At 42.3% G+C, this 13,832-nt stretch overlaps 1 protein-coding gene across 13 annotated transcripts in view; it reads right to left on the bottom strand.

Moving 5' to 3' along the window:
- LOC118388618 (E3 ubiquitin-protein ligase RAD18) overlaps positions 1-13,832 on the bottom strand; it is a 73,927-nt gene that overhangs the window by 39,010 nt on the left and 21,085 nt on the right. For all 13 annotated transcript variants that reach the window (XR_004826587.2, XM_035777852.2, XM_035777860.2 and 10 more), the window contains 2 exons: positions 8,214-8,284; positions 7,959-8,019 (listed from right to left, as the gene is read on the bottom strand). Coding sequence is in view for 12 of the 13 variants with exons in the window: in XM_035777852.2 (XP_035633745.1) it covers positions 7,959-8,019; positions 8,214-8,284 (132 nt within the window). In the remaining variant the exon portion in view is untranslated. The remainder of the gene's footprint in view (positions 1-7,958; positions 8,020-8,213; positions 8,285-13,832) is intronic.

Genomic DNA, 13,832 nt, shown 5'->3' on the forward strand with positions numbered 1-13,832 from the left:
ACATGGGTTCAGCTGCACAAAGAGAAAGAGAGAAAAAGGGAGCAGAAGAAGAAAGAAGAGAACATCATCATGACCTTTATCTGGCCTTATTGTCTCAGGCTTTGATCCAGCTCAGGAGAGCAGCTTTCATGGACAACATCAAACAGATGTCTTTAAATGGTGAAACTTCCAAAATACTACTTGATGGCGGGAGGGCAACTAGTCTTTAAGAGAAAATAAAAATAATGGGTGCACAGCAAAACTGTGGATTCATGGAGGCATACGAGAGGGCTATATGTTACTTGATGGCAATAAGACAGAAATAAATTGGGGTTTAATCAGTTTGAGGTGAAATTGCAGCTTCTGGAAATCAGAATGACAGAAAGACAAGATGGTTGCCAGAGTTGACAGAGAAAGGCTGTTTTTTTCTAATACCTTATTAAACATTTTGGTCTCTAAACGAAAACGTTCTAGCAACAGTTCAATAAAAGATGGAACATGCTAGTAGATACCATCTGGCTTTTTGCAGTTTTTTTTAGCGCTCCCTTGTGTACTAAGCCGGTAATACTGTAAATCCTGGGATGAGAGAAGAACGGTATGACGATATGAAAACCTCTATTAGTTGCTGCATTCAAAGTCAGCCAATAGATGGCACCATATCACACCAGGGCTATAAGAACTGAACCGATGCACATGGGGCCATGAAATTTGGTATGTGAAACTTATGTACATGTCCTTAGAAGCTGTGTGAATATCATCACTGCAACCTTTAGATGGCTGCACCAGACCAGTTGGTTGCACTATAAATGTCATTAGCATCAGTGGCACCATAAGATACTAGAGCAATAACTATTGATCAAGTGGACTGTGTCTCCTGCAAATTAATATTAGATTTAAATTATGCAGATGAATGTGAAATATTGTGAAAATAACACTGAACATATTTCAAATATCTTAGAGATACTTTGGGATTTTGGCAATGATTTTTCTACTTCCTACTTTATCTCCTTCCCCAGAGTCAGATGAATGTCTCTGTGTCCAGAATTAAGGAAATTAGAGGTGCTTTCGCGAGCCAATGCTAACTAGCGTTGGCACAAGGATTTATAGTATTACCGGCTTAGTACACAAGGGAGCATCAAAAACCCCTGCAAAAAGCCCAGTATTAGCATTCTGGTAATAGATGCCCAACATTAGCATAAGTAATACATTTTTTAAATTTCTTTATTTAACTAGGCGAGTGAGTGTGAACAAATTCTTATTTTACAATGACAGCCTACCCTGGCCAAACCCTGGACAACACTGAGCCAATTGTGCACTGCCCTATGGGACTCCCGATCACGGCCAGTTGTGATACAGCCCAGGATCGAACCAGGGTCTGTAGTGATGCCACTAGCACTGAGATGCAATGCCTTAGAACACCGCACCACTCAGGAGCACCTCAAAGTAATAGCGAATTTTCACGGAGGTTGCTAGATAAATTTGCTAACGAATGCAAATTCTTTTTTTTTTTTTTTTGCAAAGACAGGCATTCCATCTCAAAGTCATACATATATAGGAAGGAGCTACCGAATGTCATTTTTGGTGAGTTAGGACATTTACAAGTGAAAATTAATGAGATATCTTGCAAATGAACAGTACTGGCACTGGAGCAGAGTGTGTACACACTGTGTCTGTGTGGAATCTGGAGTCGCCAGGGCAACGGGCCTGCTTGCTCTGCTTGTAGTAGATGGGGGAGGAGATGGCAGCTGTACAGATAACTCATCCAAAGGGCATTGACTTCTCAAACATGGCAGAAAGCCAACACAATATGATTCCGTTGCCTCATTAATTCAGCTACTTACTGAGCTAAATAACTAGCAAGTTTAACTTAGGGGTCTCGTTAACGCAGAATTCGCATAAGAAATATACATTTAAAATAATGTGACAGGTGAAATGAAGAACGCAATCTGCTTTATCTTCTAACATTTTATACAAGTTGACTGCAGGTATTTATTTAAGAGGCTACAAATATTGAAATGAATAGAAAAATTTAAAAGAAAAAGTTTAAACGGTATTGATGGTATTGACAAACCATACCGTGGCTATTTCCAAATACCGGGTATACGGTACAATGCACTCGGAAAGTATTCAGACCGCTTGAATTTATCAAAAGAAAATTGCATTACAGCTTTTTTGCATTCAATCTATACACAAAACCCCATAATGACAAAGCAAAAACATATTTTACACATATTTATTACAAATTAAAAAATGAAATTATTCCTTACATAAGTATTCAGACCCTTTACTCAGTACTTTGTTGAAGCACCTTTGGCAGCGATTACAGCCTCAAGTCTTTTTGGGTATAATGCTATAAGCTTGGCACATCTGTAATTGGGGAGTTTCTCCCATTATTCTCTGCAGATCTTCTCCAGCTCTGTCAGGCTGGATGGGGAGCGTCGCTGAACAGCTATTTTCAAGTCTCTTCAGAGAGGTTTGATCGGATTTAAGTCCAGGCTCTGGCTGGGCCACTCAAAGACATTTAGAGACTTCTCCCGAAGCCACTCCAGCGTGGTCTTGGCTGTGTACTTAGGGTCGTTGTCCTGTTGTTAGGTGAACCTCCCCCCCTGTCTGAGGCCCTGAGAGCTCTGGAGTTTAAAAGAAATCAAGGATCTCTCTGTACTTTGCTCCGTTCATCTTTACCTCGATCCTGACTAGTCTCCCAGTCCCTGCCGCTGAAAAATATCCCCACAGCATGATGCTGCCACCACCATGCTTCAACGTAGGGATGGTAATAGGTTTCCTCCAGACATGACGTGAGGTGCCATTAATACAGGTAACGAGTGGAGGACAGAGGAGCCTCTTAAAGAAGAAGTTACAGGTCTGTGAGAGCCAGAAATCTTGCTTGTTTGTAGGTGACCAAATACTTATTTTCCAAAATCCTACAATGTGATTTTCTGGATTTTTTTTGGTCTGTCATAGTTGAAGTGTGCCTATGATGAAAATTACAGGCCTCTCTCATATTTTTTAAGTAGGAGAACTTGCACAATTGGTAGCTGACTAAATACTTTTTTGCCCCACTGTACATCTACCTCCAACACTCCAGTATCCCTGCACACTGTAAATATAGTATTGGAACTGATTATTGATTTATGCATTGTTGGGTTTTGAGTTTTCAAGAAAGACATTTCACAGACATGAGCTGATTGAGGACTACAGGAAATGGAGGACAGAGCACAGCCCCATTCATATTGATGAGACTGTAGTGGAGTGGGTCGAGAGCTTCAAGTTCTTCGGTGTCCACTTCACTAAGGATCTATCATGGTCCACACACACCAACATAGTCATGAAGAGGGCACGACAATGGCTCTTCCCCCTAGGGGGGCTGAAACAGTTCTACAGTTTCACCATTGAGAGTATCTTGACTGGCTGCAACACTGCTTGGTATGGCAACTGCTTGACCTACGACCGCAAGGCACTAGAGGGTGGTGCGTATTGCCCAGTACATCACTGGGGTCGAGTTCCCTGCCATCCAGGACCTCTATACCAGGCGGTGTCAGAGCAAGGCCCTAAAAATTGCCAAATACTCCAGCCACCCAATTCATAGACTGTTCTCTGCTACCGCATGGTAAGCGGTACCGATGCACCAAGTCTGGAACCAACAGGACCCTGAACAGTCTCTACCCCAAGCCATAAGACTGCTAAATAGTTATTTAAATAGTTAACCAAATAGCTACTCGGACTATCTGCATTGACACTTTTTGCACTAACTTTTATTACTGTTTTATTACTGTATTGCTGCTACTGTTTATTATCTGTCCATTTATTCCTAGTTATATGTACATATCTACCTCAATTACTTCTTACCCCTGGGACATTGCTATATACACGGTGTACCGAGTCAAAGTTATCGTTGTGTATTTATTATAGTGTGTTTTACTTTTCTATTTTCTTTCTCTCTGCATTATTGGAAAGAGCCAACAAGTAAGCATTTCACTGTTAGTCTACACCGGTTGTTTACAACGCATGTGACAAATACAATTTTATTTAGCTTTGATTGCCTCAGTACAAATAAGTGGCTTATTATGAATCTCAGATGTTTGATGAATGAGAAACACATGCAGAGGAAAATAGTGTATGAGGTACATATGGTGGTATACACTGTATAGTGTATATGTTAAGCAGTGTGGAGCCACAATCATTTCAGTGTGCCCCTGGGAAGGCCCCGGGCTGACAGATTACTACCATAACCTGCCAAGGGCACAGGAGCAAGCTGCAGCTTACTTTTGAGGGGAAATAATAACACTGGTCTCCATTGACAGAGATCTGTTTGGTTTGGCATTGTTCGATGGTCCAGCTATTCAATAATACAACAGTAACACACTGAGGGTGGAAGGTACATCCATTAAGAATGGCAATCTTTCTCACGTTTGGAAGCGATAGCCGAGACTGCTTCAACCTACTGCATGTGGCCAGCACTCTGTGTTCCTGTGTATGCGTGTGTCTATATCTGTCTGTCTGTCTACTGTGTGTTAGTGTTGCACGGTATACCGGTACCAAGGTAATATCACGGTACTAAAACGTCATGATACCAACATTTTAGAATACCGTAGTACCGTTTAATATGATACTACCAAATATATTTTAGCTCAACTAAAGTAAAGATCCCGCTGATTCCGCTTATAAAATGTTAATACAGTTTTGTATATAAAATTCTGTTGAATATTTTTAAGCAAACTAGTCTCTGGTAAGTGTCGCTCCAATAATGTCCACTTCACTTTTATGTGCACATACGCCTCCCTTTCCAGCCATAACGCACCTGCTTCTCTCCATCTGCTCTTCCTGCACATCTATTCCTAAATCAGTTTAAAAAAATAAAATTGGTCCGTGACAGCACACGGGGATGTATTCCCTGATGGAGCAGCATGCAGAGCTGATATAACAAAGAGCACAGGCCAGTCGGAGTAGGCTTTGCAAGTTCGCTGACAGGGAGGACAAATAGAGTACCACTGCGCAACAGGTATGCTTGCAGCTTCACAGCAAAGTCTCTAGCTCAAACAGTAAAACAAAATATGACCCATATTACTGGAACTACATTTTTTTGTGCGCATTTTATACAATTTCACAAACCATGTCACGGGCCATTTTAAATAAATTATGGGTCACTCGGTATTGGTTTGATAAACAACATTGTTCTGTCATGTTACCTAGCTAATAACCTGCTAACTTGACAGTAGTTCTGGGCAAATGTGATTGGCACAAGAAGAAAGGAAATGTGTCTGCTTCACTACTCATAACATGGGCTTCAAAAGGTACTGTAGGAATCATATAGGCTGAATGGATGCCTAAACTATATCAAAAATCTCTCTTTCTGGTGCTCCTTAAATTCTGTTTGGTGCCTAACGTTTTTAAAGTTGGGAGCAGCGTGTGTATGCGTTTGTGGGAGAAAGAATGGTGTGTGTGTTTATGAGAGAGGGAGACAGATTGCGTGAGGGAGGGACAGTCTGTGTGGCTCTGTTTACTGAAGAGTAAAGGTTTCATGCAGTGTTTTTCCCTTCCTGTCACAATGACATTCAGATCGTTATGAATATACAGTGCATTCGGAAAGTATTCAGACCCGTTTTTTGTGTTACATTTTGTTGTGTTACAGCCTAATTCTAAAATGGATTAAATTGTTTTTTCCCCCTCAATCTACACACAATACCCCACAATGACAAAGCAAAGTATTCAGACCCTTTACTCAGTACTTTGTTGAAGCACATTTGGCAGCGATTACAGCCTCGAGTCTTCTTGGGTATGACGCCACAAGCTTGACACACTTGTATTTGGGGAGTTTACCCCATTCTTCTCTCAAGCGCTGTCAGGTTGGATGAGGAGCATCACTGCACAGCTATTTTCAGGTCTCTCCAGAGAGTTTTGATCGGGTTTAAGTCTGGGCTCTGGCTGGGACACTCAAAGACATTCCGAGACTTGTCCCGAAGTCACTCCTGCGTTGTCTTGGCTGGGTGCTTAGGGTCGTCGTCCTGTTGGAAGGTGAAACTTCGCCCCAGTCTGAAGCAGATTTTCATCAATCTCTCTGTACTTTGCTCCGTTCATCTTTCCATTGATCCTGACTAGTCTCCCAGTCCCTGCAGCTGAAAAATATACACACATCATGATACTGCCACCACCATGCTTCACCGTAGGGATGGTGCCAGGTTTCCTTCAGACATGACGCTTAGTATTCAGGCCAAAGAGTTCAATCTTGGTTTCATCAGACCAGAGAATATTGTTGTTTTCTCGTGGTCTGAGTACTTTAGGTGCAAACACCAAGAGGGCTGCCATGTGTCTTTTACTGAGAAGTGGCTTCCGTCTGGCCACTCTACCACACAGGCATGATTGGTGGAGTGCTGCAGAGATGGTTGTCCGTCTGGAAGGTTCTCCCATCTCCACAGACGAACTCTGGAGCTCTGTCAGAGTGACCATTGGGTTCTTGGTCACCTCCCTGACCAAGGCCCTTCTCCCTCCATTGCTCAGTTCGGTCAGGCTGCCAGCTCTAGGAAGAGTCTTGCTGGTTCCAAACTTCTTCCATTTAAGAATGATGGAGGCCACTGTGTTCTTGGGGACCTCCAATGCTGAGTACATTTTTGGTACTCTTCCCCAGATCTGTGCCTCGACACAATCCTGGCTCGGTGCTCTACGGACAATTCCTTCAACCTCATGGCTTGGTTTTTGCTTTGACATGCACTGTCAACTGTGGGACCTTATATAGACAGTTGTGTGCCTTTCCAAATCATGTCCAACCAATTGAATTTACCACATGTGGACTCCACAATCAAGTTGTTGAAACATCTCAAGGTGTTGTATTGAGTAGAAAATATTTTGTGTAGCACAAACATTAAGAAAACGGTAACAAGAGTCAGGGGACGGGGCGAACAGGACTCTAGGACACTAAATGTTTTCCCTGTGGTATCGCGATACTACTTGCGTGGGCCGACCCTGGCCTGACGGATCAGTTATCACAGCACACCAGCTATTTATAGAACCCCCCTCTGTGAGGTGCCATTAATATTTCAATATCCCTCTTTCTCAAAGTTAGCTCCACCAAGCTATTTCTAGTTCCTCCCACCTTTCATCCTCCTCTTGCTATCACAGCACTTTAACTAACAAACTCCCTCTCTCCCTCTGTCCGGTAATGCAAACACAATCTGGCTCAGTTTCCTCCTGCTGGGTAAAGTCTATTACTTTTCAGAGTTATTCCCTAAAGAGACACTGAAACACCCCAGCAAACCTAAACGTTTCCCTCCTCTTCATGTCTGCTGCAGTGACAGTCCCTGATGTTTAATCACATCTCCAGCACATCTCCACTCCCTCAGGTGCACTTTCAAACAGCCCTCTCAGATATACAGTAACACAGCTATCAGGGGAGCGTATGGTCTTCCTGGCGATTCTCTCCGCCGGAGTTGGTCCTTAGCCATACGAGGGCCTCCCCACATAATGAAGCAAGATCAATGATGCAGACCTGTTGCACTCCCACTATTTTGATCCAATCTGGGAATGTGAGAGCCACTCCTCTTCTCTTGGGTTGTGGCCTGATTCACTTCACAGCTCTCAGCTTTTTCTGCTAAACTGCAACAAGGACTAAAGTGAGTGCACCACTGGTGGAATGGACTGCAATGACTAAGCACTCTGAACTATAAACGCACACTGCAGTGTTTCAGAATCGAAGACTTTGCACCAGTGCAAATGCAAACACAAGAGTGAGAATACACTCAGAGCCCAGTGATGCTGCTAAACTAAACTATTTCCATGCCAATCCCTCACCAGGAGTAATCATTCAGATTCACTGAGGAACAAAACAGGGATCCACTGTCAACTGAGTCAATATCACACACATCCATTTTTAGACAATAATACACAACACAGTGCTGAAGTCAATAGAGAAAAGGCTTTCAGAAAACAATTCTGAACTCCCACTGACAACAGATCAATGGTGGAAGTGCACCACAGAGATGACTTACTGTAAGTTGAATGCATCTCGTCGATCTTTCCCACACTTTGATTCTTTGAGAAGTCCATGACCTGCAACACAGTTGGACAAACAAAACAACATGTACTGTAGAGTGATCATTTGCGTTTCAAGAACACACTAGACAAGGTTATTTGCAAGGGACAAGGCCTTTTATTGAACATTATGTCATGTTGGGAACAACAAAAAGTATCCGGGGGTCCTGTGGCACAAGTCAGAGATGCTGTGATCAGGTATTGGTACGTACACGTTTGGTTTTCCCCTGAAGTTGGTTCCTGGCCTTCTCGTTGGCCTCCACTTCATTGGCAATGTCTTTGGCTGTTGACAGAGAATGAAGAGAGACCTTTATGACCCTCCGGATCACAAGCATGGCTTGTTATGTGAACGGTTGTTTTCAACACATTAAGGTCTCTGCCCCTGAGGCCACTGCTGAGGAATTGAAGCACACCCAGAGAAACAAAACAAACAACAGGAAACGATCAAGTGGTTCAAACTTTTGTTTGTGATTTTCACAGACACACATGAAGAAAGAAGTAGGCATTGATCATGTATCAAGGTCACTTACTGACAGTCTAATAGCATGTACAAGTAATATACACCCTAAAGATATCACAGAAGCATGACAAATGCCAAGGCAAGAAAAGAATACTCGCTAGAGTAGAAATGGTTTAAGTGTTGGTAACAGTAGATTCTCAAATCATGTGCTAGGCTCAGAACAGGCCTTGGTGTTTGAATGAAACACTACTTCTCAACAGAGATGGGGTGTGTTCTAGGGAAGGGCATGGTTATAATATTCTTGAATTATTTCTAAATGAAATTCAAATATCCATGTGACATTGTTACATACAAGGATATATATACCATGACATGTCACATTCATAAATGAATAAAACCAAATGAATGTATTTCTTCATGACGTGCAACAATCACAGATGTCTATGTTTTACAAGTTGATATCACAGTAGAGTGCAATAGAGTTCAGTACAGTAGATTACAGTTCAGCACAGTAGAGTACTGAACTGTACCCCCCCCCCTGGGGTGCATGTTTTGGTTTTTGTCCTAGTCCAGAACAGACTATGAGAGGCGCACAGTACTGCATAGAGCCATGACCACATGGAACTCTATCCCACATAAAGTAACTCATGCCAGCAGTAAAATTAGATTATTTTTTTTTTAAACTGATAAAAATACACCTTACGGAACAGTGGGGAGTGTGAAGCAACACAAACATAGACACATGCATACAAACGATAACATATGCAATATACACACATGGATTTTGTGTTATAGATAAGTGGTAGTAGAGTAGAGGCCTGAGGGCACACACTTAATATGTTGAGCAATCTGTTATGAATGTATTGTAATGTTTTTAATATGTATAACTGCCACCATTTTGCTGGACCCCAGGAAGAGTAGATGCTGCCTTGGCAGAAGCTAATGGGGATCCATAATAAATACAAATACTACACAGCTGATTCAAATAAAAAAACTCATCATCAAGCTTGGATTATTTTAATCAGCTGTGTAGTGCTACGGCAAAAACCAAAACGTGCAGCCAGGGGGGTCCCAGGACCGAGAACAGTACTGACCTAAACTCTACTCTACTTTTCTTTACTGTACTGTAGTGCTATACGGTATTGTATTGTACTGTAATGTACAGTACATTAAAGAAAAGTAGAGTATAGATTCATATTTTGCCGAAATCTAACAAATTTCAACATAGGGAATAATTCCCGGGAAATACCTCAAAAATCTGAAGTGCCCATTTAAAACCAAGATATGGTCACTGTGCCAGGGTTCTCCCAAAATAAGACTGTCACAATTTTTCTTCTTAATTTAACTAGGCAAGTCAGTTAAGAACAAATTCTTCTTATTAATGACTGTCTTGTTCAGGGGCAGAGCAACAGATTTTTACCTTGTCAGCTCGGGGATTCGATCTTGCAACCTTTCGGTTACTAGTCCAACGCTCTAACCACTAGGCTACACCACCATGTAAAGATTTCACAGCAAGTGAAACTGATGTTAAGTAATGATAGAGTAACTTCGATCGCCAATGACTTATGAATTGCGAAACAGGTCGTTAATACATTGTGAGAGTTATCCTCAATTAATTCAGTGCATTTCAGCGGTAGGCATAGGCTCTCTCGAAAGAGCCCGCGTTCAGGACACACAGACGACACTCTCAGTAAGCTATAGCATTGTCAATTGATACAAACTTTGTAAAGGCAGTCAAACAAAAGTCAAATTACCAAAGTAGTAAGTTTGCTAGATAACCTCCAACTAATGACAGAATATCTCCTATTTATCAAAATCGAGTTGATAATTATACAGATAGCAGATCAGCTCATGAATAAGGGTCAGATGAAAAGAGGAAATGTTTTAAATATGAATGTATCTTAACGGAGACCAACTCTGTAAAAAAAATTACCATAGTGCCAGACGGCAGGGAGAGGTGAAGGAAGTGGTGATTGAAGGAAGATACCAGGCAGCCCACTGGCTCCACCCCTGAGCCTTATATGGACTTCCTGCCCCCAACGAGGCGAGCCTATGGGTCATTAAGCCAGGGAGTACTTGGGGATAAAAGAGGAAGCGGCCTGCACAAAGGGGCAGAGAACGGAGAGGGAAGCATGTGTTGAAGAGCGTGAGGAGAGAAATATTTGTCTGATTACCCCCACTGTGCACCGAACCGGTTTGGCTGAGGACCTGCGTTTTAGGATTACCCCTGGAGAACGGAACAGACAACGAGACCAGATTGTGGACTGTGAAATGGTGAATTCCCCACTTTTCTCAAGTGTGCAAAACTCCCGAATAAACTTCCAATTTGCATGCTAGTTGTGCTCCTTGTGCATGTTTGGTTATTGAACTTGGTGACGTGGAAACCCCACACCCTTGAACCTGCTACAATATCTACTCTCATACCATTTATTGATCACATATTCTCTACAGAAGCTCTCATAAGGGCAGCAATACGAGACACGAGTCAGGATTGGGACGGTAAGACAATAGCCTAGGCTATAAATAAAGCTATATAAAGGCTACTACGAGTGACACAGTGGTCTAAGAAACTGCATCGCAGTGCTAGCTGTACCACTAGAGAACCTGGTTCGACTCCAGGCTCTGTCACAGCCGGCCGCGACCGGGAAACCCATGGGGCAGCACACAATTGGCCCAGCGTCATCCAGGTTAGGGGAGAGTTTGGAAGGCTGTGATATTCATGACTCATCGCACTCTAGCGACTCCTGTGTCTGGCCGGGCACAGTGCACCCTGACACAGTCGCCAATGTACAGTGTTTCCTCCGACACATTGGTGCGGCTGGCTTCTGGGTTAAGCGGGCATTGTGTCAAGAAGCAGTGCGGCTCGGCTCGGTTGTGTTTCAGAGTACCCACGGCTCTCAACCTTCGCCTCTCCCGAGGCTGTACAGGAGTAGCAGCCATGGGACAAGACTAACTACCAATTGGAAACGACGATTGAGATTCAGTAAAAAAATTTTACAGTGATTGATTATCTGAAAAGTCACAGGCTTTTGGTCGGGAGAAGGACAGGCTACATAATGTGAGTTAAGCGCAAGCAGACTTGTATAACATGCTAGCAAAATCAATCACTGTAATCAGCTAATTTAAAAAAAAATAATAATAATAAAAAAAATATTTAAAAAATTACCTTTATTTAACCAGGCAAGTCAGTTAAGAACATATTCTTATTTTCAATGACGGCCTGGGAACAGTGGGTTAATTAACTGCCTGTTCAGGGGCAGAACGACAGATTTGTACCTTGTCAGCTCGGGGGTTTCAACTTGCAACCTTCCGGTTACTAGTCCAACGCTCTAACCACTAGGCTACGCTGCCGCCTAATATATGAGCAAACTAGAATAAAAATCAATAGCACTGACCTCAACTTAGCTAACAATTACCAAGCCTAATTGTTACCACATATCCAAACAGAGATTCAGTGAAAACAAAAATGTTACTTTTCTAGACGATTCCCCTACCTACTCATCTTGCTGTTCCAGTCAAAACGGTGCTGAAATGATCATCTAGGTAAGCACACACAACTATTGCTTTAAATTAGCATAACAGTTGGATATAACTTTGGGAGACTCAGTATAAGCAAGAATTTGATACATGCCTTAAAATGCATTGCATTGTTTAAATATTTTCATAATTCAGTTGATCATTACTGAAGTGAGTTGTCTAGGCCCAATGACTGTTTCCTTGTCTCCTCACTCCGCTTCCGCCCACCTCCGCCGCATCGTTCTCAACACCAGTTTCAATCAATATAGCACACTGTTTTCTAGAAATCTAGCTTTTTTTCAGGTTCGGCTCATTTAATTTCTGTGATGTCAAACCAGGCATGGGCTCGGGCTTCAGCTCACCGGAATTGGGTCCGACCGGGATCACATTTCCAGTTCTGATGAGAACTCTAAACTGCATTTGGGTTTTGTGTGCAGTCCGGCAGTATCAATTATGTGCTTTGAATTTATACCGACTTTGTGTGACGTAAATACACTAGGCTAAAGATTTCCATGTGACAATCTGTTTGAATAATGTGATGTTTAATTTTTTCCAATCAGCTGCTGTGCTTGTGTATTTGTATCTGACCAATTCTAGTTGGTCAGAAGTTTACATACACTAAGTTGACTGTGCCTTTAAACAGCTTGGAAAATTCCAGAAATGTATGTCATGGCTTTAGAAGCTTCTGATAGGCTAATTGACATAATTTGAGTCAATTGGAGGTGTACCTGTGGATGTATTTCAAGGCCGACCTTCAAACTCAGTGCCTCTTTGCTTGACATCATGGGAAAATCTAAAACAAATCAGCCAAATACCTCAGAAAAAAATTGTAGACCTCCACAAGTCTGGTTCATCCTTGGGAGCAATTTCCAAACGCCTGAAGGTAACACGTTCATCTGTACAAACAATAGTATGCAAGTATAAACACCATGGGACCACACAGCTGTCATACCACTCAGGAAGGAGACGCATTCTGTCTCCTAGAGATAAATGTACTTTTGTACTTTTGTTGCGAAAAGTGAAAATCAATCGCAGAACAGCAGCAAAGGACCTTGTGAAGATGCTGGAGGAAACAGGTACAAACTTATCTATATCCACAATAAAACGAGTCCTATATTGAAAGGTCGCTCATCAAGGAATTAAAAAAAAAAAATGTATTTCACCTTTACTTAACCAGGTAGGCTAGTTGAGAACAAGTTCTCATTTGCAACTGCGACCTGGCCAAGATAAAGCATAGCAGTGTGAACAGACAACAGAGTTACACATGGAGTAAACAATTAACAAGTTAATAACACAGTAGAAAAAAGGGGAGTCTATATACAATGTGTGCAAAAGGCATGAGGAGGTAGGCGAATAATTACAATATTGCAGATTAACACTGGAGGGATAAATGATCAGATGATCATGTACAGGTAGGGATATTGGTGTGCAAAAGAGCAGAAAAGTAAATAAATAAAAACTGTGGGGATGAGGTAGGTGAAAATGGGTGGGCTATTTACCAATAGATTATGTACAGCTGTAGCGATCGGTTAGCTGATGTTTGAAGTTGGTGAGGGAGATAAAAGTCTCCAACTTCAGCGATTTTTGCAATTCGTTCCAGTCACAGGCAGCAGAGTACTGGAACGAAAGGCGGCCGAATGAGGTGTTGGCTTTAGGGATGATCAGTGAGATACACCTGCTGGAGCGCGTGCTACGGATGGGTGTAGCCATCGTGACCAGTGAACTGAGATAAGGCGGAGCTTTACCTAGCATGGACTTGTAGATGACCTGGAGCCAGTGGGTCTGGCGACGAATATGTAGCGAGGGCCAGCCGACTAGAGCATACAAGTCGCAGTGGTGGGTAGTATAAGGTGCT

Source organism: Oncorhynchus keta, chromosome 10 (assembly GCF_023373465.1).
Source record: "Oncorhynchus keta strain PuntledgeMale-10-30-2019 chromosome 10, Oket_V2, whole genome shotgun sequence".
Taxonomy (NCBI): Eukaryota; Metazoa; Chordata; class Actinopteri; order Salmoniformes; family Salmonidae; genus Oncorhynchus; species Oncorhynchus keta.